Source organism: Larimichthys crocea, chromosome II (assembly GCF_000972845.2).
Source record: "Larimichthys crocea isolate SSNF chromosome II, L_crocea_2.0, whole genome shotgun sequence".
Taxonomy (NCBI): domain Eukaryota; kingdom Metazoa; phylum Chordata; class Actinopteri; family Sciaenidae; genus Larimichthys; species Larimichthys crocea.
The window spans coordinates 825,543-851,809 of NC_040012.1; the positions used below are offsets into that span (position 1 = coordinate 825,543).

The following is a 26,267-nucleotide window of genomic DNA, read 5'->3' on the forward strand; positions in this document are numbered from 1 at the left end:
ATACTGTAGATGTAAATGTTGATGATAATATGACCTCCCCTGTCCAGCGGAGCTTTCGATTTTTGACATATGATGAAAACCAACATTTGAAATCTGTGCACATGCATGCTCCTAAAAAAACATCTCCAGCACTAGAATCCATCAGCAGACAAAGCCTGTGACCTCCTCATGTAGGAGATTTTTAGGCCTGAGCAAAACGCCTGCTGCTTACTGAATGCTCTGTCACACTGTGAGTGCAGTGCACTCTCCCCTAACCTGTTTCATTTGTTCAGTTAGTTTCTTCTCACTTTAAACAGAATGCCTTTTCACACCCAGAAGGAGCAGGTCTGAAGCTGCTTTACTCAGCCATGTGCTTTTCTGCGTTTGGATCGATACTTAAAGCTGGAGCAAGAGAAGAGACAGTTTGTACAGGCAACAAGGAGTAAATCTCACTTCTTAGCAGAAAAAAGTAGCGTTTCCTAAATCCATGCTGCGGTAAGGACGATAGAGAAGCTGTAAAAGACAGGGAGCCTACAAAGAAAACATATATGTGATCCTGGTGGGCTGACAAAAACCGAATGTTTACCACTGACTCCCTTCATTCTGTCAAACTCGTCTGTAACCGGGCTAGCAAAAATATTGATGTTATGTCATCGAGTCTACAAAATGGCCAAATAAATCAAAGATTTATAGCCAACAGAAAAATTCAGATAGTACCAAAGAGTGCATTAAAATAACAGTTTTCAGATCCACTATCCCATTACATGGAATATATACTATAACAGAGCAGATGAGCGGACTTACCAATAAAGATACGGTTTGTCTTTATCCACATTGATGTTGTTGAGTGGATCCTGTCTGAACCAAGTGTTGATGGTGAACCCGTTCTGGTAAGGCCATTTGGCAATCGGTGGCAATGCTATGGCCTGGGGGAGGACACACACATTAAATCTTGTCTTGCTGATGTTTATAACAACCAATGTCACTCAGTCAGCCATTACTTCCTTTTCATCATTCAACTACTTGTACTGGTGCAGCAAAGTGCCAATTAGGAAGAGCTGAGTGCCATGAGGGACTCTTTAACGATTTGGCTGCACAAAGAAGACATTTGACAATTTTTTTTGATAATGACGCTCAAGTGTGTTTTTGTGTGTGTGTGTGTGTGTGTGTGTGTGTGTGTTTGTGTGTGTGTTTGTGTGTGTGCATGACGGATATATTTAGGGCATGTCCACTTTGGCTTGTTAAGCGGTGCCTAAACTGGGTGCAAAGTTGTCGCGCTTATTCTCTTAATTAAACATAGATGGGTTTTGGGTGTAACATGAATTTGACCAATCACACTGCTCTGTGTGTGCCTATGCCTGACACAGGCTCACTAAGGCTGGTCACTTGCAAAGAAATGCAACACAGCAGTGATTATGCACGGTACTAATATTACCAGGAGACTTTGTGTGAATAAGACGCACGTCTGTGTTTTATCCGACGCATCCGCACAGAATAAGCAAAGTCTGTATTTTACAGCATGTGAACAATGGCGCTGCTGCTGCTGCTGCTGTGCCAAATGTGTAATTTTAAGACGCACTCTGTGCGATGCTGCAGTTATTTACGATAATCAAGGGAAAGAATGTTACATAGAACCAAGGTCCATGCTGTTTTCCAAAACCTGAAATTTGAACATTTTATTTCACATTGAAAGGTTGCTAACGCAACAAAAACAGGTACAGCATTCAATACTAGCACAAAACCTCAGACTCCACCACTGTTCTACTGACACACACCTTCAGTCACCTCCTGGTTTCAGATAATTAATACATGCAGTTAATATTCTAATTCATACATTTATTATTACATATATTTTAAAAAATGGCAATAGTTAAGTGAGGATGAGGAGTGCTGCTGTGTGTACACGTGTTGTAAACATGCCTATATAGGCTCAGTTTACTATCTTAATAACACACCCTTTAAATAGCAAGAAAATACTGCAGCAGACCTCGGTCCAGATTTTTACTGTCAATGGCACAATCACTTTCTGCTGCCTGAAGATATCAGTGTGCCACACCGCACCTTATTTTAAGACCAACCCACCCGTGGACATTTGCTACTTACACGACGTGGGCGATCAGCGTGAAAATGACAACAGCGTTGGTTGGAAACTGGTAATGACACGCTGTGCGGGTGTACGCCGGGTGTAAGATAGGACCGCGTGTGTGTGTGTGTGTGTTTGTATATTGTTGAGTCTCACCGCTGCACTGCGTCCTGGAAAGTTAAAGAAGGTATCAGGACCGTGTCTCTGAGGCATCTGGTTCAACACCGACAGGAGCTTGATGGCATGTCTCGGCTTGTGGAGAAGAGACGAGACGAGAGGAGAGGAGAAGAAAGGAAGGGAGGAAGGAGAGAAGAAAGAGATTTGATCATTATTATGTGACAGATGCTGACTTTCAAAGGCGCAGGGGTGAGACTCTATTAAAAAAAACATGGTGTGACATCACATCTCTACCACAACCCCACTGGATCAATAACTCTTCAATCACCTACGCCCTCCCCCGACAACACCTCATCAATACCATGGCAACCCTGAATCGATCTGTCTCTGGAAAGGGCTGCTGGGGGAGGAGAAATTGGAAAAGACAGGGAAATAGGAGTGAGGTGGATGAGGCGGTGATAGTTATTAGACATAGGAGGGACAGAGAGAGGGCTGAAGGGATGGATGATGGCCTCGCTATGGACCGCTGATCAGTGACCAGAGGTTGTTGATGGTGGTTGTCATGGAGCCTGAGTAGAGGGGAGACTGACGAAAAGAGACAAGGGTGTATTGACTTAGCTAGTGGCCGCACACAGCCTGTACACCCAGCTAACTGTGTTGTGAGCGGGGCCGGCAGAGGAGAAGGTTCAGCCTCACAGGAGAAGTGTTCGCACTTCAGTTCTAAAACATCCAGTCAGAGAAAAGCAGTCCAAGTGGAATTTGTATGAAGCACTCCGGACTCTCTCAACTCTCTGAATTAATCATATTAACAGGTACTTACAGCAAACTTGGCATCGTAGCTCTAAAAGCAAGTATGAATCAGCAGAAGCCTTGTGTGTTTTTTCTTTTCAGAAACCAATTTCATCACATAATTTAGGTTCACAAATGGCTGTGTAACCTTTTGTGTTTTCAGTCTGAAAACCTGAAGCAGAGTGGTTCATGTTGATGCTTAAAAACATATTAATCAAACTGGTTACATGGGTTCTCTCTGGGGGCCCACATTGAAATACATGAACCATAACAGGTTAATTGGTGACTCTAGATTGTCCGTCGGTGTGAATGTGAGTGTCAATGGTTGTTTGTCTCTATGTGTCCTGTGATGAACTGGTGACTTGTCCAGGGTGTAGCCCACCTCTCGCCCAAAGTCAGCTGGGATAGGCTCCTGATGAGGATAAGTGGTTACAGACAATGGATGGATGGTTTTATGTATATAGATTGTGAATGTATGGCAGCACCTGCAGAAAAACAGCACTGAACTCGCAGCCTGTTTCACCTTCACAGCTGGTTGGGCGGCTGTTTGTGTTTTTCTTTATTAACAGTAATAAGAGAGTCAAACCTCTGCTGCATTAATAACGCTGATTACAACAGAGAAAAAAACACACGCGTTAAACGTAAGCTAAATTGCCCTCATCTTGACATACACTCGCAAATCAATCCAAACACACACACACACACACGCAACATCCCCTATTATTCTGGCCTATTAGCACAACCATCCCATTAATTGACATCCAGACTAATGACACACAAACAAACTCACTGTATAATTAATCCAGTGCAAAATAAAGCTATTCATTAATTGCAGAACACAAACATATCAGAAAATGTGAAACGTCTCATTTTTCACAGCAAAAAGTCAACATGACAGTCTGTTTCTGATTTGAACTTCAAGCTGTTATGATGACGCAGTATGAAATATAATTTTTAGGCAATTACTAGAATTCATCTAGACTCAGATCCAACTGTTAAAAATAGCATTGTGTTATTAGGAAATCTGAATTGTTAATCCAATCATCAGCAGCTATGACATTAAACCATACATAAGTATTCTAATGTAATTTCTCTTTCCCCTCTTGTAGTCTTAATGTTTGTCTGATAGATGTGTGTGTGAGCTACTGTAGAAACATGGTGGAAGAGGACCCGCTCCCTCTGTAGATATAAAAGGCTTTGTCTAAGGTCACAAAAACATCACCACTCTTTTTTTCAGGTGCTTATAACAAATGAAAACACACTTATGAGGGGTACATTCCACATTTGACCAATGTATTCCTCTAAATCGTACACAATGGACCTTTAAGCAAAAATATGACTGTGTCAGTTTTTTTGTTTTTTTTGTAGTTACCCAGATGCCATTGTCTCCCCTCAGCATACTGAAGAGCAGCTTCAGCTCCTTGACTGTGATGCTGTAACTGGCCATGACTCCCAGCATGTCCACCAGGAGATCTGACAAAACACAGAGGGAGGAAGAAAGTGAGCACAAAAATGAGAGAGAGAGAGAGAGAGAGAGTGTGTGTGTGTGTGTGTGTGTGTGTGTGTGTGTGTGTGTGTGTGTGTGTGTGTGTGTGTGTGTGTGTGTGTGAGTCAGAATTGGAAAGGTCTTCTGCTGACACTCCTGTGATAAGTTATGGTGAGGTCATTGGAGAGAAAGTCAAGTGTGCTGCATGCTTGAGAGCTGCACACAAAACACACACAACCTTGAGTCCTGAGCAGAATTGCTGCTCACAGCATTACTTGAAACACAGAATGTGTCTGCCTATATCACAATGTCATTTATTGGCAGGTTAGTGTGTATTGAGTTTAAAGTCTGTGTAAAGTCAAAATAAATGTGTTTTGAGTTTGTCAGACAAAAGAAGAAAGTGTTATTAACCCCCCAGCCAAATTTGAATGATTAGAAATAACAACAAGTTTATGAAATCAGGTGTCAAAATCAGATCTCTCGCACGTGTGCGCCGTTACCGACACACGTACATTCAGATCTAACTACATACATTCCCTGTCATAGCCAGAAGCTGCTGTTGCATATGAGAGACCCGTGTACCGTTACTGGAGTATTTTCCTCTGGATTCCGCTCAGGAAACGAGAGCAGTCTAATGTTACATGCACTGACATTAGATAACACACAAGAACATGATGAGAAAATCTAACGTGATTATGTTAGCACACCATGTAAAATCATGTTACTGTCACCTAACGTTACTGTAATTACTGTATTATTTTCAGGTCTCCATTAATATGGCCCTCACCATCCACTTCTTCTTCATCACTTTGTTATTTAGCTTTTTATACCGTCGCGCTAATGGGGGCCGGGTGGTCACTGCGTGACGTCACGCGGTCTCCTTTTAGGACTGCCCAAAAAACCCTGGACTGAAAACTGGTGAAAAACAGTTTGAACCTCTGACTCCACATTTCAGTAATGTATTGTTCAAAGTCTTTTCACGTGCTTTCAGCAAATATTTTCCAACATACTTATTGTGTTTTGAAAGAAAACATGGAATTGCCTTTACACAGACTTTAATACATCAGGTAATATGAGACCAAACACAGAGAGAGAGGGTTAAATACTCTCAGCTACTAGCTAAATTAAGCCATGTTTTTACTAATACTGACACCAGTGACATTCTCTCATAGTGTGAACATTAGGCTTGTTAATGAAGATTAATTTCTTATTATACATTGTGTGAATAAAAAAATCTGTCTTATGGAAAATGACACATTGTGTTCAAGAAGGGTTAAATCTGGGGCAACTATGTTATGGATCTGTGAAGACGAAGTTTTACCTCTCATCTAAGAAGCTTCTTCAGTTCTGAGTAGTTCATTAGTTCTAATTGTTACTGAGGTCACACTGTCTAGTATAAATAGAACTGAAGAAGCTTCTTGAGAGGTGAAAGTCCAGTTGCCTCAGGTTCAACTCTTCTTGAAGAAAGATAACCTGGATGACTGAGAACATAACTGCATATTAATCTTTTCTTTGTAGATATCTTTAAAGTCTGCGTAAAAGTAAGAATAAATAATTAAAATAAATATGTGTTCTGAGTTTGTCAGACCAAAGAAAGAAAGTGTTATTGAACACCCAGTAAATTTTAATGATTAAAAATATCAATAAGTTTATAAAATGAGGTGTCAAAATCAGGTAAAAATGAATTCTCAGCTCCAAGACTGTGTGGGCGTGTCTGCTGAATGCGCTGAAGCCACGCCCACTCATGGGAGGAGTCAAGCAGCGATCCTGAAGCGACTGAAACATGTCAGATGAGTTCAGAAAATGACATGACTAACTTTGAAACACTGAGTGAGATGAATTCATCTCTATCTCTCTGCTCGGGGTGCAGGGGAATGCTCAGGGTGGCCTCAGCGTGTCATCGAGCCACCCTTTAAGGACCGCCCACAAAATCCTGGACTGAAAACTGGTGAAAAACTGTTTGAACCTCTAAGTCTACATTTCACTAATATATCGTTCAAAGTCTTTAACATGTTTTCAGCAACTATTTTGCAACATACTTGATGTATTTTCTTATCTTTGGGATTTTTTGGTTTCATATTTGTGCATTAAATATGAAACTACAAAAGGCAGAAGATTATCTTAGAGTATCAGGAAAGACTGGAAACAGGAGGAAACAACCAGCCTGGTTCTGTCTATGAATTTTTAAAAAATCTACCTAGCACCAATAACTAACTTGAGAAAAATATCTTTTGGCTTGGCCAGCAACTGTGTCCCCCTGCCTCTAGTCTGTATGTTAAGCTAAGATTATTGTTTGTTAGGTCTAGCGTCATATTTAGGACACAGCGTGGTACCAATCTCTCAGAAACAGTTAGTATAAGTGATTTCAAAATATGTGGAGCTGTTAGTTGTTAAAAATTGAACAGGCCATCACAGCGTGTCAACAAACTCACTACGGCTGCAAAAGAACTCTTGTTTAATGACTACATGTCAGAAATGTGAGAGGGTTTCAAACAGACTTCCCTCTGAATATTTAAGCAGATCATTAAAAAGCACATTGTGTTAGGAGACGTTTGTTTAGTCCAAATGACCTTCCTGCCTCATTGACTTTCACTTCACACAGCCACCACAGATCAGTGAGGATATGGCAGAGGTACAGCAGAGCCCTCTCAGAGTGAGGCAATCTGCTTACAAAGGCTCTTCTTTCCCATTAGGCCTGCTAGATATGAATAGAGTCTTCCCACAATATTTCATTAGCCAGAGCCCAGCAATAGGGAATAAAGCAGGAGGCTAGCTCACTTGTGCTCGGTGTTAGAGGAAAACGCAACACACGATGTCCCAGATTCAAAAGCCCAAAGCTCTGTTTTTGGTACAATCAATCCATGTAGGTCATTTTAAATAGTTTGCAAAAAAATGTTTGCTTTAGAAAGGGACTCTGTTTGAATTGGCATTCAGTTGATTTAAGCAGCATGTACTCTGTTGTTGTGCGCTGTAATAAGTCATGGAAGTTATAAAGCGCATTATCCTGCAGCGCTAGGACAGAGGACAGAGAGGACACTGGAGGGAGGGAGGGAAGGAAGGACAGGACTCACACTCCAAGGCATCATTAAGGGAAAGCCAAGGTCAGTCTGATCATGTAAAGAGACAACTGTGTGTGTGTGCTGTTTTGTAATCAAGCCCTCCGTACAAATCACAGCACGCTCACAAACATAGTGAGGTCATTACTGCTGCTGTGCTGCACCGGCGGCAAACGTACGTAATAAATAGATCCGCTGTGAAGAAAAAGGAAGTATAAACAACCCAAAACATATAATACTGTCACCAGCAAGAGAGTTCAATGTCAGGAATGTGTATGTGATCTAAAATATTAACCACACACACAGGCAGTATCAATACGTGGACTGCAGTCTCAAGCCACACGTTCTCAACAAGGCAACGTGTTTCACTCCAGCTCTTCAACTGTTTTTTCCACCTACACATGCAGCCCACTCCTAAATGCAGGAGCTCAAATCACTACCTAGGCCGAGCATGTTGAGAATAAGTGGGGAAAGCTTTTTCCCTTCGCCTGTGCACGCAGCGTGCATGAGAAAAAGACAATAGAAGACAGAGTGATTATGTGAGTCTGTCTGCGTTTCTATTCATGCAATTTTCTTTGAACTTCTGCCCCACAAGAGATGATTTCAACACATTAAAACTGTGATCCATGTCCTATTTTTGATTCAATTATATAATAATATTATTAGAGTAATTAATATTTTACTGAAAGTAAAGATATATGGAGGTCAAAACATCTCTAACACGTGTGCCTGTACCTCCCAGTTAAACTGCACACCCAAAAAACTGAAAAGAGCAACAGAGAAGCCTTTACTAAAAAACATTGCCGTCTAGTACAGAGCACATCTGCATATTAAAGATATTTCTGCGATCTCTCGCTTCTCCCTGTTATGGGGCAATACATATTTCAGGACAGGAAGAGCAGACTACTATTCTGGGTTCGGGAGGCAGACACGGTCAACACATTTAAGAGTAGATTTTCAGCTCATAATTAGGCTTGGCTCAGGTCATCTCTTGGTTATGCTGCTATAGGACTATAGCATGATGCACTGAGCTCCTCTGTCCCTCTCTCCATCAATGCATGTGCATAATTATGATTATCATTACTACTAAAGTTTATAGTTACAGTTATCATTATTTCATTATTTATATATCATTATTTCACTCCTGTTGTACATCTGTGTGTCTCTCTCTATCTAAACGTGTCTCTCATAGCTTCAGGTTTATTTTGTTTATTTTTATTCTGTAAGCTACATCCTCCTAAAAAAAAAAAAGAAGATTTTTGGACATACATGGTTTTTCACCAGACAGCGATAATATGTCTGTATATGACTAGATGCTCATAATGTGCACTTACCTGCAATCATGTCGTCCACAGTGCTCATCTTAAGCAGCACCTGCTGGATGAGGCCGACCTCAGTGCTGGTCTGCAGGTTGCGGACGCTCTTGCGGAGGATGGCGGTGAACATGCTCCAGATCTCAGCCTGGCACGTCACCTCGCAGTGGGACAGCAGCTCCACCATGCAGCCGATGCTCTCTGCCTCCTGGATGATGAAGTTCATCTCCAGGTCAAACTCGCCGCCCACCAACTGGAGGACAAGGAGGACGAGGAGGGGCATGGTTTGGGAGGCAGAAAGGGAAAAGGAACCAATGGTGAGGAAAGTGTTAGGATGGCAGGAAGGAAAAAGAAGGAAGGAAGGTGGGAGGAGAGAGAGAACAAAAGGAGAGAATGATTTAGTGAGGCATTTAACCTTTTGTCTGTAGCAGAGGTAAGCCTGGCTTCTGATGGATGCTGATTGTGGTTAAGAAAGCATTTCTTCTGCCGGGGGCCGCACATACTGCAACAAATAAATGTCCTTCATCTGCGCACACACACACACACACACACACACACACACACACACACACAATGCCATCTCCTCCTCTGCTCTCTCTAATGTGAGGAGCGCAGCGCTCTCCTCTGTGAACTGCAATCACTCTCAAAATAGACATAAAAATGTCCCTCTCTGCTGCCTCAAATACACACTGAACCACACACGCGCAGACACACACACACACACACACACACACACACACTGATTAATACACATTTCAGTCCCTGTCCTCTCAGATAGCATTAGTCAGAGGACACCATACTTTCAAAATCAAGTGCAAATTTGGTCTCTTAATGGCTGGTGCACTATAATTACTTGTGATAGTACAGCCTTCATATGACACACACACACACACACACACACACACACACACACACACACAATAGCCCACTCACTCATGCACCACATGAACACAATCACACCCACACAGTTCATCCTCAGCACACTACACTATCCAGGAAATAGGTAGCCATGGCAACCAACAAGCCAAGACGGCACCATTGAAGTTATTAAATCAGATGGAATGTTTAAGAAGTTCTGAGCAGGTATGACACAAAGGAGACGCAACGAAAACACAGAACGGGGTCAGCATGACTGATCTGTGCTCCGTGCACAGGCAGACAATAAAAATAATACAAAACTCAAGTGCAGCCAGTCTGTTTAAGTCCAATGCGAGCTGAGAATGACTCAGGGTCGATGTGCATCCAGTCAAAATGCAAAGTGACTCTGCAACACATTCAATAAGGCTTCAGCCGTTAATTCCTAATGAGATGGGAATGTTTTCACGGTATAATGCTGTGTTATGATTGTAGCTGCAATTTTGGTAATTTAGGTCTTTTGTTTCAGATGTTACTTTTTTTTTTTCTTATTGAGACATTAAACGTAACTCACACTGTAACCCGGTCACTGTGAAATTCACAGTACTGGCAGCAGTTTAAGAAACTCTACAGAACATCATTAGTTACTGTAATTTTAACTCTATAGTTACTGTAGTTTTTTACTGAATACATAGTATACTACTGTGAAATTGTTTACAGGGATTTACTGGGCTCAAACACAGTAAATTACTGTGGATTTCACAGCTGAAATTTAGTGCAGCCATTACTATGACAACAGAGAAAACCAGATGTGGTTGAAAGCTCCAGAAAAAAACATAATAAATACCTTCAGTTGAAAATATTACGACACATCAATTTTACAGGTTGGTGCAGTGGTTAGCCTCACAGAGAGAAGGTTTAAACCTTGGCTAGAGTATTTCTGTGTGGAGTTAACATGTTCTTCTGTGTCTGTGTGGGTTCTCTCCGGGTACTCTGGCTTCCTCCCACAGTCCAAAGACGTTACCTTAACAGGTTAATTGATGACTCTAAATTGCCCGTAGGTGTGAATGTGAGTGTGAATGGTTTACAGAGGCTCTCATTTGCTTATGCAGCACAATATAGATATATAACTAATATTCATCTATTTTCTGTAACCTCTTATCCTCATCAGGGTCACGGGGGGCTGGAGCCTATCCCAGCTGACTTAGGGTGAGAGCCGAAAGTCTAAATAACTAATATCAATATATTAATTTCAGACCTTTTAGAAACTCAAAGTGACACTATGAAACTTGAAAAATGAAGTAAGAAAAAAATCTATTCTTCGTCAGACAAATGAAAAGTGGAATTCATGGCATTAAACACAGTCTTCTTCCACTCAGAGGCTTTGCTGCTCCGGCCTCTTGTGGTCTGCTCTGACCTGTGGGTTGATCTCTTCCAATGGAACATTAGCTGCAGCAATCATTAGCAGTAGAAGCAGCATTTATTACATGTTGGCCCATCAACAGACTCGGTCTCAGCCCCACTGAGACCTTTAAGACGAAGGGTCCTGTAATGCGTGACTCCGTTCCACTGAGGTCACCTTGTGATTGATTAGCTTTACACTTCTATTGAACAATATCTACGTGTTTCAAAGTGCTTTTCATGCCTTTCTTCTCTCTAACTGCCTCTCATTTTTCACTCCCATTCTTCCACCTCTCTTTCTCTCTCTTAGTAAAGCGAATTGATCCAGTGCACTCTGCAAATGCACTAGCACAGATTAGAGAGGACCCCTGTACAAGGCATGGAATAAAAACAGTAAGAATTAATTCATTCCGCATCAGATTTCCCCCGTCCCCTGAGATTCCCAATTATAGAGCTCTCTGGAGACCACTCCGTCCTACAACATCTATATTACCTGACATTCTAAAGGTGCTCGATATACCACACAAAAGCAGAAACTTGGGCATGGAAACACAGCCACCTCCGTATCTTGCTGTACACATGTACAGCACGATCACAGCATCTCTGCGCTCGCACTTAGAAAACGTGTACAGAACATCACAAGCAAGATGAGACGGATGATGCAAACGACGGCAACAAATTGGGTCTTGTGACCAATAATACAGAGAGAGAGAAAAAGGAGGGCGAGAGCAGGGGGAGAAAAACAAGGAAGTGCACAGATAAGTACTATCTATCCTCCAGCAGGAGAAACATCTGGAAACACGAGGGACACTGCCAAGAGCTGCCTGGACGAGGCCAGGACATGAAGAGAGGAGGACAGTCAGAGAGAGAGAGAGAGAACGCTCACATCAAATATATGTTCTCCATCTAATGTGGTTTCCATAAAAATGATAGATGCTTGAGCATTTGTGTGCCTGTTATTTGCTCGAGTAGGGCTTCTAATTGATATGAATAAATAAACATGCTTCCTGGTTGACATTAAGGTTGATCACCAGCAGCTCGAGCACACTTGAGCGCACTCGAGCGCCATCATCGCCGCCACCGTGCGCACAGATAAAAGATTACTAATTAGCTTTATGAGGGTGCATACTTCCTTTGCATAAACACTCGTCACCTTCGGTCTCTCCTTTCACACCGCCGTGTCAGATCACACCCCTGCTGCGGAGGTTCTCACAAAAGGGCCGAGCCATCGCATCAACGAGCACGCACAAAAGGCCTTTACTACTCCGTAAGTGGCGCAGTTGTTAAAGGACGTGCGCACACAGACAAGGACCCTCATTATGTCACACGCCGCAGCACAAAAAGGGGCTTGGCAGTGTCCCCATCTCCGTCCTCTGAGGCCACGCAAGCGCTGACTTCACTGTCCTCTTGGCAAGTGGTGGAGGACGTTTGCTCTGGCAGCGGCATGGCAATGATTGCTCCCGGTGTATGACTCGTGTTCCATTCACAAAAATCAAAAAAAAGATAGAGGGAAACCAGCGGGTGAGTCCAACAACCTGTTGTCAAGCAGTTGCTAAGGAAGTGACAAGCTCTTTTTCCAAGCTGTTTTATGAACATTTGACAGGTAGACACTGGAGGCTGGATTGTGTTTTGTGCTGATGCATATGAATGTGTGACTGCTGGTTATAGAACAAGCTCCCACACAAAACAGACAAAAGGGATTGAAGACAGCATAATGTTCAAATATAACATTCTCTTTGAGAGGTTTTTGAATGCATAGCAGAGCATTAACTATGGTATGTATAACCTTGAAACACTCAGTAACAGTCTGAAAATATAATTTATTCTAACAGACCCATAACTGATAACTAATCTCTTCATATTGTTGAGTATTCATGTCTTTTAGAGTGTGTCTGTTTTCCAGACACCACTTTTTTTCACACTCTAATTCTAAAAGTCGTGGTTCACTTTTAAAAATATCTTATTTCATGGTTTAGTTCTGTTCTTGCACACTTATGTGTTACCTTTCCTCCGTGTTCCCACATTTCTAATTCTGCCCCTGACCAGCCTTTTCAGTGCTGCTTATTCAGGCCCTGAAGGAAGCTGGCACTCTGGCTGTGTTAGGAGATGGTGGAAAAGGAGGGGAGGTGAGCTTATAGGAGGAGGCATCTCGACCAGCCAAAACCAGCTCTCATGAGAGGTTGGTAAAACAAACAGTGCCTCTGTCTGTATTCTCAGCAGCCACATTGCTCAGAAACAGTCCTGAGTTGTTCCACGGGCCCTTTTAACTGAACACATTTGATGAGATACAGTCGGAGAATCACAGGTGGAAATAGTAAAACCCGTGCTAAATTAGATTTAGTTGTTTCAGTTTCAGGGTCCTTGTATTGTGCACGCTCGCTGGCTCGCTTCCACGGCTTATTGGCAACCTTGAATAAAACAGAACTGTTGTTAATGTTATTAGCAACACCTGAGTCGAGTCAAAATGCCTGCTGTGAAAACAGGTCTGTTCTATGTTCAGTCTTTATATACAACAAAACAGGTCAATTCTTATTGCCGTCAAAAATTACCTATATAGATGTTGTAAAAATGATTAATGTGATCCTTTTATTATCTGCCATGTGAACTGTAGTTAATGATGCAATAACTGATTTTTTGGCCACTTGGGGGCAGTAAAAAGAAGTTATTAACACAAGACTGACATATCATCACCTTTTAAGTTGATATACCACACTTGTTAGCAAGCAGTTGCCAGCAGAGTAACATTATCATTCATTTGCAGTCGTGTTTGTATCCACCTTATCTCCTTTAGCTCTGTTTTTCCTTCTCCTCCTGTGGGAAATATCTGGCTCTTTAGCTGCTGAAACCTCAACTATGTTCACAAGTTAGTTGCTAACTTTCTCAGCAGATGGCATACGTTGGGTTTTAGTAAGATTTCATTAAAAAAAGCTGCCTGCTGCCTCCAGAAACGATGAAACTCACTATAAAGCCAGATGCAGATCCATCCATCCACTTTCTGTAATCTCTTACCCTCAGTAGTAGGGTTGCACATCTCTCTGTGATAAACAATTCGATCTACATGCACAGGTTACAATACGATTAAAAAACGATATACTTTTATTACAGACCGATTTGATACGAATCGATACAGTGTAAGAATGATACGATTTGATTCTATGGTTAATATTTATTGTAGATATTTTATAAAATAAAGAAGCTAATTCTATGAAAGTGACTATCTTACAGTACAGTACAATATTTTCTTTTAAAATATGTAAAAGTCCACATATCCCCAAGCATTGTTGCTTTATGGCACTGGCAAAGTGTGCAGGACGGACCAAATATGCCACACAACGCGCAGCGAACGGGCCTGGTGGATTTTCCCAAAAGTGTGTGAAGCCGCCAACTGAGTGATACACGATCCATGACTTTACAACCGATTCATCTAGGAATTGGCTAATTCTTATCGAGTGAAGATGCTGCTACCGACGCAGCCGTATCTCTCAATTGTTAAACTGAATATCCGGTCGCATCGGTTTATCGTTTACAACCTTACTCACTAGCTATTCCAGCTGAGAGGCGGACAAGTTCATCACATAGACACTCACACCAACGGAAAATTTAGAGCCACCAATGAACCTGTTAAGTGCATGAACCCACGCAGGCAAAAACGTGCAGACTCCACACAGAAAGGCCTCAGCCCAGGTTTAAACCAGGAAGCGCCCACAGATGCAGATTCAGGTGCTAATTCCCTGCAGGTCCCTGCTTTGTCAACAAAAATGTAACCACTGGAACATCCAAACATTGCTGACATTTTCCTCTGTTATTCTGCAGAGCTGAAAAATAAGAGCAATTCACTGTCAGACTGCTAGAAATTAACATTGGGCTCCCTCAGGTTTTTCGCGCTAAAAATATTTTTTTTTTACAAATACTCATGTAGCAGAGGGGGTGTTTACTAAATACCTTGTCACATTACTTTTTAAAGCTTGAAGCAGACAGTGAACCAGCACCAAACTGAGGCAGCTAAATGGAATTCAACCGTCATCATTTGAACTGTGACCTGTTCAAATGTCTTCACAGTGGCACGGAGATGATCTGTGACAGATAATTACGTCTGTAAATACAGCTGATCCGAAGCTCGTTAGCTTTAGCCTTCACACTCCATTCTAAAAGGTGCTTCATCGATTCAAATTAGGATTATTTAAATGAAAACAATCTCTCACAGAGCCACCTCGGCCCATTATGTGGTGCTGTGATGGCACATCAAACGAGCCATTATGCTGGCTGAGTACTATGACTGACTGTTGAATATTGGATGACTCTCACGGCCAGAGCTGGCAAAAAAGAGGCACCTGTTGCTCATTACGGCTGTCAGAGATGACGGGTCAGAGAGGCCAGTGGACGGTCAATAGCCACCTCCTCTGCCTCTGCGTGTTCAATTGAGCCTTTGGAGCTGGCATCATCAATATGCAACTTCAAAGCCCCCTTTGGGAGTGCACTGGAGAGGTGTGCGTGTGTGGACTGTGTTTGTTTGGTGTGTGTGTGTTTGTGGCTCATTATTCATTTGTGTCCCCTGAGTGAGCCGCGGCCATTCAGTCCCTTTGTGCGCTGAGCGAGCGAGGAGACGAGAGGCCCATCTAGACATGAGATCACAGATTATACACTTAACGCTTCGCCAAGAGGGCTCGACGGAGCGCAGGAGAGCAAAAAAATTGAAGGAGAGTGAGGAGAAAAAAATAAATAAATAAATAAAACGAACGAGAGAGGGAGAAAAGCAAACAAGAGAATGAATGGTGTGGACTGCAGAGGGGGCTAGGAGGAAGCAGATTGGACAGGGGATGAGGACAGTGTGTGTGTGTGTGTGTGTGTGTGTGTGTGTGTGTGTGTGTGTGTGTGTGTGTGTGTGTTTTTGTGTGTTTTTGTGTGTGTGTGTGTTTTGAGGGAGAGATGGAGCGAGAAGGAAAATGAGGGCGGCTGAATGCTATTGTGCTTTCTTATCAGGACGGCAGAATGATTTTATTGCCCGCAGCCTTACAATGTGCAGCGGAGGGTTTAGTGCCTCCATGATGACCATAGCAAATCTCTGAAAAGATATGGATTACACCGCGGCTAAACTGGCGACTAAACACTCAATAATCCACACTCTGTTTTCTGCGTGACCTTTTTTTTTTTTTTTGTGAACAGCATTCATAAGAGCAACAGAGCGCTCAGACTCAGTCCGGGGATGAACATCTCATAAACTTAGTTTTCCTTTCCATAGATCTGTGTGGGATCACTGGCTTTAACAACAGTGACAAGAATATTTAAAATGTTGGCAATATCCGTTACACTGGGAGTCATTAAGCCACTGAAACGAGTAATTAATTAGTCCATCCGCAGAAGATAGAAATCAAATAATGCCTTAGGTCATTTGTTATGCAAAACAGCCACAACAGGAAGATTTACTGCTTTTCATTGTCTCACATGATAAAGATAATTTCTTTGGCGTTTGGAATGTTTGGAACATGTCATCTTTAGATTTACACGTCATTATCTTACATTTCTGCTTCCTTTGTTTGGTATTGTGGTTTATTGATTTTTGGGGGTTTTCTTGGTTTTTCTTGGATAAATCAATCTGAAGACATTATCTTGAGATGATTTGAACTTTTATTAACGTTTTAAAAACAAAATGATTAATAGAATAATCCCCAAAAAGTATGATTAGATAAATGGATAATAACAAAAAGGATTAGTTGTAGCTGTAGGTTAGTAACTGGAAGATTAGACAGGAAGAGGAAGAGGAAAGGAAAAGTTGACGATGATGATGAGTTGCAGTGTAAAAGGGTAGCGTGTCTCTCTCTGTGTGACTGATCAGCAGTGACATGTTGACTGACTGTAGCCTCCAGACACAGAGCACAGACAGGGGGGACCCCCTAGACTGCATTTCCCATGGGCCCTTAAACCAGTATGTGCACATATGGCAGATGGGACGAGACACAGCCCCCCACTCATGAAACCCTCATTCAGAGCATCAGCATCACAATTACACAATCAATACACACACACTCACACAAGTCAGCGGAATAAAGCTCATCAGCCGTGAGAGTGTATAACATGTAGAATATGAAGTGTAGGACTTGACATGAGGAGAGAAGTGGAGTACGCTGCAGAACTCACAGCAGAGCAGCTTCAAGAAGTACGCAGAGAAAAAACAAGGTTTCAACGTGCACTGCAGAAATACACCAACGATTACGTAAATCCACACTGGGGATGGAAGGGTGGTTTAGGCCAGCACAAGCAATGCAGGTTGGTGTGTGTGTGTGTGTATAATATATATATATATATATATATATATATATATATATATATTTCAGAACTTTATAAGAAATCTTTGTTGTGGACTGCATATGCGTCTCACCAGCATAAAAACTGCAAAAGGACAGAGAGTAGCACTTCCAGTGTATGAGGCATCATGGGAGGATCCATACTGCAGCTACATTATGGACGAGTTTGTCGGAACAATGCTCGAATGTTTTGTTAATCACATTACACTGTCAATATCACAGTAATTATACTGTATCTCAGTCCATTCTGTGAGCTAGCCAGCTATTCAGTCACAACGGGCCGTGAGTCAGTGTGCACAACACACAATGACAAACGCACTCCTCACTCATTCACTTGTGTTAGCATGCTAACATGCTAAATTAACATGGTAAAACGTGGTAAAACAAAAGCATTTTAGATTAGCTGGGAGGCGTCAGGGGCAGGACTGCAAGATGGCAGCAACCAGAGCTACCACAGTGTGATTCACAAAGACCCTTTAGAAACATACGGCTGACGTCAAGGATACTAAGTCCATGTTTTATAAAGGCTATGATGCTATTTCAGGTATGTTAGCATGCTAAACATGCTAAACTAAGATGGTAAAACATGGTAAAAAAAACATAACTGCTAAACATTAGTATGTTCTGTCATTATGTTAGCATGTTAGCATATTGACCTTAGCATTTAGCTCAAAACACCTCAGCCGCTAGCCAAGCTGCAGCCTCTGTGGCTGTTAAAAGTGGAGCCATGATGGAAGTGGCAAAAACTGCAGTTCCTCGAACGGCCACTTGAGGCTGGCTACAGAACATTTAAAGCTTCATAAGTCCTCATGTTCAAATGTCCAACGTTCACAGCAGAAATAAACATGTTTACAGCCTGGTACAAAAAACAGTTTTGGTCTCTATAGCTAATTTCCCCGTTCATGACAACTGTACTGAGGGTGAATTTATATACAACTCACCTGTTCAAATCATATTAAGGCTTAAAGTTATACATAATTTGATTGACAGGTGGGTGCCGTTACTGTCTATGATGCTAATTCAGGTATGTTAGCATGCTAACATGCTGAACTAAGATGGTGGTGAACATTAAAAACAGCTAGCATGTCTCCCTCTCATGGACTTTTAGTCTTATTTTGTGATGAAACGACCCCATATATTGTAATCATGTTTTGTTTTTTGTCTCGTGAAAAATGAAAGGTCTTTCAGGTCGTATCCATCCATCCTTAGGCTAATGGTTGCTGGTAAACTGACAGACCACTCTTAGTGATTGGACTGAGACTGGGTGGCTCTGTATAGCACCTCCTTTCATCTTCTCCTCCTACACATCGCTGGTGTGCATAATAGACTTTTATCACCATCAGAGCTGCACCTTGAGATATTCAAACAGCCAGTGCAAAACAGAACAAACCACACACATATTCACGTTGCACTTTTTAGACAAACGCTGCATTTTCCCACCACATGAGTGCAGATGGCAGTTCATTACAAGCTGATACACACATAACCACGTACAGTATCTTTATGCAGCCGCCACACGGATCAACAATGTTCTCATCCCTCTCACTTCACTCACACACAATAAGCCGTCCAATCACAGAGCCAATACACAGAAAATAAGCTGGGTTGGTGGATTTGGTTTAAAGTGCTTATCCATTGTTATCTAGGATCAGGATTTGCATTTTTGTTTGTTTTGTTCCTTAAAGTGCCGGACCGGTGAAGATTTAAAGGGCTCTCTTCACAGAATACAGCAGAAATGGAATACATAACCAGCAGTAATATTCAGGGGATATGCAAAGTATAGCTACTTTTAAGTCTGTTTCGGGTGTCAACTTCAAATCTCTATTTTCCTAGGATGCTAGGGCATGACATAGTTCATTTCATTGTATGTTATCCTTTGCTGGACAGGTTTGTTATGATTTTGTTACCTTAGAATAAACTTTTAATATCAATAGCCAACAGCAGGTCCTCTCAGTATGGACAGACAGACAGACAGATAGACAGATAGATAGATCTAAATTGAACATCTGATGTAGCATAGAGCCAGATGAAGTGTTTTATATGTATGAGCCATAATGCACTAAATAAAAAATGAGCTATGTGGGCCTGCACCATTTCATGTCTTAATCTGGCTTATGGTTAAAGTCATGTATGCATAAACATTTCAGTCCGAGGGCCAAAGCCAGCTTGTTTGATCAGCTTGATCCTGTTAAAGATGATGAGCCAATTAAGCATCCGATACCTGTGATTTGGTGAATAAATGCACGCTTTACAGTTCAATTAGATTAAAACACAAACATTTGTGTTCCCAGTGCCAAGAGCTGTACCCACAAAAATAACTACGACAGTGCCTCTGTACATACATCAAAGAAAAGAAAAGCTATTGAGCGTTCCCATGTATTGGCTTGTCAGCTTCTATTAACACTGCCAGAAACTAAAGAGGGAAAGCTGCATAAAGAGATCGGTCTTCATGGAAACCTCCGGAAAGTCTTTAGCTCACTGCAGAGTTCAGTGTGCTCCAACATCTGACTCAATGCTTGTCACACACACGTGACACGTGACACCTCCAAGTGTTCAAAGGGCAACATCCTTTTAAACAATTCATAGCAAAAAGTCTTGTAGGTCTTAGTCATTCAGACAGACACTCTCACTCAGCTCACCACAAACACACTCCATACAGTACATGCCGACAACAGCTGCAACAGCGATTCTCATGAATGACAGCGTGAAAAAGCAAAGGAAAGGAGTGAAGATGGAGGGATACTTAAAAATAATCAGTCATAACGAGGCGCCATTTCATTAGCATATAGTTTTTCTGTGGAATGAGCTTTAAAAAGAGCAGAGAAGAGATCAAGAGAGGAATAAAAGAGTGAGGTCAGACGTCACAAACTGGATGGAAAGAAAGTGCGCAGCAGCAACAGTACTAGTGTGAATGTGAGCAGAGACAGACGACAGACAAACACAGCAGAGTGTTTTCAGCACAGCGGACAGCTCCTGCTCTGTGACGGACAGGGGCTCCGGCAGAAATCCTCCAACAATCACTGACAAACAGCTGAAACTGCAGCTGTGCTAATTGCTGTATTAATGCTGTCATTTTTTTTTTTCCAAGGACTGAAAGTCTGCAAAATATGAACCCAAAGCTGGTTGGAGTTGCCGCAGCACAACAGAAGCCGTCCTGTTCGCGGCTGATATTCTCAGAGAGAAAGAATCCAGGTCAGATGCATGTACACACCACAGAGACTGAGGACCGCAGCCAAGTGATCACAACTCTGACTTCATCCAGCAGCAGTTTGAAATGTCTGCCACCTGATTGGCCAAAGAGGCTTAGTAACGGATCTAGCAATAAGCTTTGTCACATGCTTTTGGGCAAAAAATTAAAACTTTTCTCACAAAATGTGATATGCGCACATACACACACACACACACACACACACACACAGTTTTTGCACGTAGCTTTCAGCATCTCAACGTCTGGATAAGATATTTGATGATGATTTTAATTAGCATCATATTAGACAGTTTGACAGAAGGGAATTTAGTTCAAATCTGGTCATAACTTACATACTGTAATATTTCATACAAGTGTCTAGAGTCAATATAAGTCAGCTACAAATGCATAAAAAGCTCAAACTTGGTGCAATCAAATGCACCACCAATAACAACCAGGCACCAACTCAGAGAGCGCAGGCTGTCTCCATCTTGACAGTCCTGCCTCTGCCGCCTCCCCCCATGTAGGCTGATTGAATAGATATATAATATATGATATATATAGATACATAGATACCTCATTGAACATTGCCGTATGTCACAGCTGATACCAAGCAAACAGGTGGCTTTATAATCTCTCATATAGAAATATATATAGAAATAAATGTACACTTTTGGAGAAACTCAAATCATAGGTTAGAGTCAGCAGGTCATATCATGTACTATAGTGGACCTTGACCAAGCAGCAACTTCCTTGTCTGGGAAATGAAGCCAATGCCGAAGTGCCAAAAACTGTAGTACTGAGAGCAGTCACTTGAGGCTGGCTACAGAACATTTCAACCTCCATAAGCACCCATGTTCAAATGTCCAACTTCACAGCAGAAATAAACATATTAATTATGCCTAGCAGGTGAGTTCTATAAATATTCACCCTCAGTACAGTTGTCATGAACGGGAAAATTAGCTACAGAGACCAAAACTGATTTTGTACCAGGCTGTAAACATGTTTATTTCTGCTGTGAAGTTGGACATTTGAACATGGGGACTTATGGAGACTGACTCGTTGACAATGACTTCACAGCCACAGAGGTTGACGATTGATTATAACTGACCTACCTAAATAATTTGTCTATGTTCCACATGATTGACACACAAACTGAAAACAGCCTCCATGGCAGAGGTAATACATTTGACCATGTGTAGCTAGTCTGTCAGCAGCATATCTTCAGAGTTGTCTTGACAGAGTTCTGTCTATGAATCTTTGAAGTTGGCAGTGAGCCAGTGAATGATGGATACATTGTTAAGTATTTGGTGGTGAGCTGGATCTGGAATTTCTGCCACTAAAAGACATTTATTGCTAATTTTCTTAACCATGAGAGGGTCAGAGAATTGAATTACAATTCTCTGTTAATTCCCTGCAAAAGAAGCAAGAAGCATTTCAGTTCAGTGACAGGAAGAATATGCTCCAGACTAACAGTGTTGAAGAATCATGCCTCCCAGCTAAAATAATAATCCACCGAAATTTCTCATGAATAAATTTACATCCCTCTTTATGGAACACAATAGCAATTCAAGCTACAATATATATATTTTTTTTAAATTGAGTTTCTGCAGTACATCCAGTCGTAGCAGGATCCTTCTCAAAAACAAGAGACAACAGGACTAAATCTAATAAATATAGAAAGGACGGACACTATGTTTGGTCACTGCAGACAGTTACTGTGCATGAATCTAGCCTCTTCATGGGCATGCCCATGCTTTACCAGGCTTACGGTTTAACAGAAAAGGACCGAAGGAAACTTCCTCCACCGGGGGGGACGAGAGGTCTAAAGGAGAGAAAACATCTAAAGTGCTCAGGCAGGGAGAGAGAAGAAAAGGGATAAAAAAGCAGGGAGAGAAATAGCATCAAGGAGTAGTGGTGATTGAGAGGGCACCATTGAAATAACAGCATGAAACAAATGAGGCATGCTATTGAACTCCACCACAGAGAGAGCAGAGGAAAGTTGAATGGCGAGGTGTAGGAGAGGGGCGTAAGGTTTTTTTTTTTTTTTGCCCTGTTCTACTTGGAGAAAGGCAGATTCTGTCGAGGACAAGAGGCAGCTCAATTTTCCTCGCCTTTCATTTTTTTTTCTTGAGACAGGCAGTAATGAGGGCATCCTTGTGTGTTATGTCACGGGAGCCTTGGAGAGGAAGAACTCAGGGCTGAGATTTGGTACTTTAACAAGGCCTTCACACCTCGTCTCCTGACTCCGCTCTAATGGGCTCGTTTCAGAAAAGAAGCTGACAGGAAGTGGAGTCCTACAGGGCATCCTGCATGTTGCTTACATCTCAGCGGGCTTATCAGAGATGAAAATAGAGACAAGAGGGTAACTGAGGGATAACAAGTCACCGTGAACTCCTTTCACCTGTGCACCTGTGAGGAACTGTTCTGTCAAGCAACACAACTGTGTTATGTGAATTATCTGCTGTGTGCCAACGGAACTAAATGTTTCAGATTCATTCATGAAAGATAACTGCCTTTTCATTGGATGCATCTGTGTGTGTGTGTGTGTGTGTGTGTGTGTGTGTGTGTGTGTGTGTGTGTTAGATAAAGCAGGTGTGGACTAGCTGATGTTAAGTTCAAAGGTCAGCAGATAAGCCACCTGACTCTGGTGCCAATTCAGAATCACTAATCTGTTTGTTTGGTCTGGTTGAGTGTGCACGTGCTGCAGCAGATATGACGCGTGCACACACACACACACACACAACATCGGGCACGCGTTCACGAGCCGCTAAAACAATGGAAAGTACTGTTCAATTGAGCCACAGCTGGTGGAGGATAAGAGAGGCAGCAGGCAGCTCCACTGAGTTTCAGTAATCCATCATCATAAGACAGGGCGGGAATAACACGCGCACACACACATGCACGCACACACACACCTACGGTTGGAAGGGTTAGTAGAGCATGATGTAGTCTATGTTGTTGTGCAAAAAGACAACCCACACACACACACACACACACACACACACACACACACTGTACACACAAGACAATCAGAAGTCAAGTTAGACATCCGAGTCACGTAATTCTGAGCTTGCGATGCTGAACCTCTCTCCGCGTATTTATTTTAAACACACAGAAAAGTTTGGTCCAAAGAATCAGCGCAAACTTCAGCTGTCTGTCTCTGTCAAGGTGTTTCCGGGCCCGTCAGTGCATCAGCTTCCCTTCAGACTTCCTCCACGCCGGACAGTGATGGAGACGAGCCGTTTGAAGCAGGCGTTGTTTGAAGTGCGGCAAACACAGCAGATGATTCCAAGTAAAAACCATGAAAGGGAAGCGTTCGCAGTTTGTGGCGATCAACTAAAGATTCTAATCTTTTGCATATTTTGACCAATGCATCATTTTTTTTTTTTTTACATAAACCATAATTTTCACATCAGCTCTTTCTGTTTTTCCTGCGTTTGCCTGATTTGCATGTCTTTGGGGGAATCATTAATACTACATTAGCTACATTAATACTTTAACGTACAGTTTCCATTGAGATGGAATAATTTACAAACAGTGGCATCATCCTGGAGGAGATTTTCATGGATCATAATGGATAGAGAGGACTATGTAAGACTTACAAACTCTCAAGTTTCTAAATCTTTCCATCTGCAACAAACATCTAAACACCCCAATGCAGCTGCTTGTCAGCTGGGCCAATACAACAACTCCAGCTCCAGTCTACTTCCATTGAAATAATATTAAATTCTCAAAAGACATAAATTACTACAACAGTATTGTGCTGGAATGTCCTGAGAAGTGTAGAAAATGATCGAGATCCTCGAGGCTGCTCAGATGAAGATGTCAAATGTCAAATTCAATCACAAAAAAACATTTCCTATCAAAAGGTCATACAGCACACAATCCATTCTCAGATATCACCAACCCAATGCCAACATGCACTCACGGCCTTGAGAGCCCACACTCTTCGTGGAGAAGGCGAAACACTTGGAAAAGAAAATATTTGGTTTGAAAAACGGATTGCAAGATTAAGATAAAAAAAATAAAATCACAAAAAAAGTGCAAAGTCTAAAATAAGATCAGGAGGAGAAATAACTCTGGGGATGAGGTGGGAGGGCGAGTGAGTCAGTTCTGAGAAAGAAACACAGACAGTTCATAAATCAAATATTAAGGCAAAAATAAAATCAGCGCTACACAGTGCAAGCTACAGAATAAAGTCACTGTTTAGAAAAAAACAACAAACAAATCTAAAACAGTGAAAGATCGCGTGCATGATCAATAACAACAATGGCAAATTAATCATTTAGTTCTCTGTGTGACTGAGATGAACTACAATTGTCCATGTGACCCCTGTGGAACAAACACTGACTGGATCCATACATTAGCTTGATTAGAAGAACCTGCTGCTCCGCATTCAAAATCTGTATTCCAGCCTAATAGTTTTCCTGGAAACAGAGCCTGAATGTAGCGTGGGGCGAGGTGAGGGTCGAGCAAGGGAGGGGAGGGAGCGGTGTGATGGAGTGAGTCACCACTGCCAGGTGCTGGCTGCATAAAAACCTCTTCCTCCACGTCCTTCTAGAAGCACTACGCGGAGTGTGAAAGTGCTCGCAGGAGGGGTGAGGCCAAACCTGGCACAGTGCTGCAGGGGCATCAATCGTAGTAATGTAATGATACCGGTACAGATGACTTGAAGGGATGGGTCAGATCAATATCTGCTTTGTGTCGCGCTGCTCGCATTCACCTCCAACGTTTGTGAATAATGCCGTTTTGTTATTCCTTTAGACCGCAAATCATTCAAACACCAGCAGCACGGTGACGCTGTGGTTAGCACACTCGTCAAACTGTGGCACAGCAGGTTGTCCCCGTGTTTGCATAGCTTTCCCCCAACATCAGAAACATGTAGTTTCATTCTCCAGACACTGGCTTACAGCTGGAGGTGGTCTTAAGTGGGAACCTCCTCCTATGAAGCCAATGCGGAGGGTCAACAACTGTAATACCACGGGTGGCCACTTGAGGCTGGTTACAGAACATTTCAACATCCATAAGTCCCCATGTTCAAATGTCCAACTTCACAGCAGAAATAAACAAGTTTACAGCCTGGTACTAAAAACAGTTTTGGTCTCTGTAGCTAATTTCCCCGTTCATGACAACTGTACTGAGAGTGAATTTATATACAACTCACATGTTCAAAATTGCAATCTGTCGGCCTGTCACCCAGTCAGTCCACATACTGAAATATTCATTTGATGGATAGCCATGAGATTTGATACAGATATTCCTCAGAGGATGTATCCTAACGTTAATGATCTCTTGGATTGTCCTCTGGCACTTCTTATTGACAGTATAAAACAACACCTACACGTTTCTGAAGAGTCGTTGTGGTATGGTTGTTCTGGTCACCTACCTGTCAATCAAAGCCTTCACGCTCTAAATCCTGCATAACTTTAAGCCTTAATATAATGTGAACAGGTGAGTTGTATATAAATTCACCCTCAGTACAGTTGTCATGAACGGAGAAATTAGCTACAGAGACCAAAACTGTTTTTTGTACCAGGCTGTAAACATGTTTATTTCTGCTGTGAACGTTGGACATTTGAACATGGGGACTTATGGAGACTGACTTGTCCTGTCACCAGCCTCAAGTGGACGTTTCTTGAACTGCATTTTCTGGCACTTCTGCGTTGGCCACAGAGGTTTGCTGCAGGTTCACATTG

The 26,267-nt window shown here is 42.1% G+C and overlaps 1 protein-coding gene across 11 annotated transcripts in view; it reads right to left on the minus strand.

Moving 5' to 3' along the window:
* The window catches only part of nbeaa (neurobeachin a), a 90,975-nt gene that overhangs the window by 52,556 nt on the left and 12,152 nt on the right, over positions 1-26,267 (minus strand). For 10 of the 11 annotated variants that reach the window (XM_019275766.2, XM_019275765.2, XM_019275760.2 and 7 more), the window contains exons 2-5: positions 8,845-9,076; positions 4,341-4,441; positions 2,219-2,314; positions 784-905 (exon numbers count right to left, since the gene is read on the minus strand). In XM_019275766.2, the coding sequence (XP_019131311.1) occupies positions 784-905; positions 2,219-2,314; positions 4,341-4,441; positions 8,845-9,076 (551 nt within the window). Of the gene's footprint in view, positions 1-783; positions 906-2,218; positions 2,315-4,340; positions 4,442-8,844; positions 9,077-9,238; positions 9,341-26,267 lie in introns of those variants that run through there. The other variant, XM_027289929.1, reaches the window with a different exon arrangement.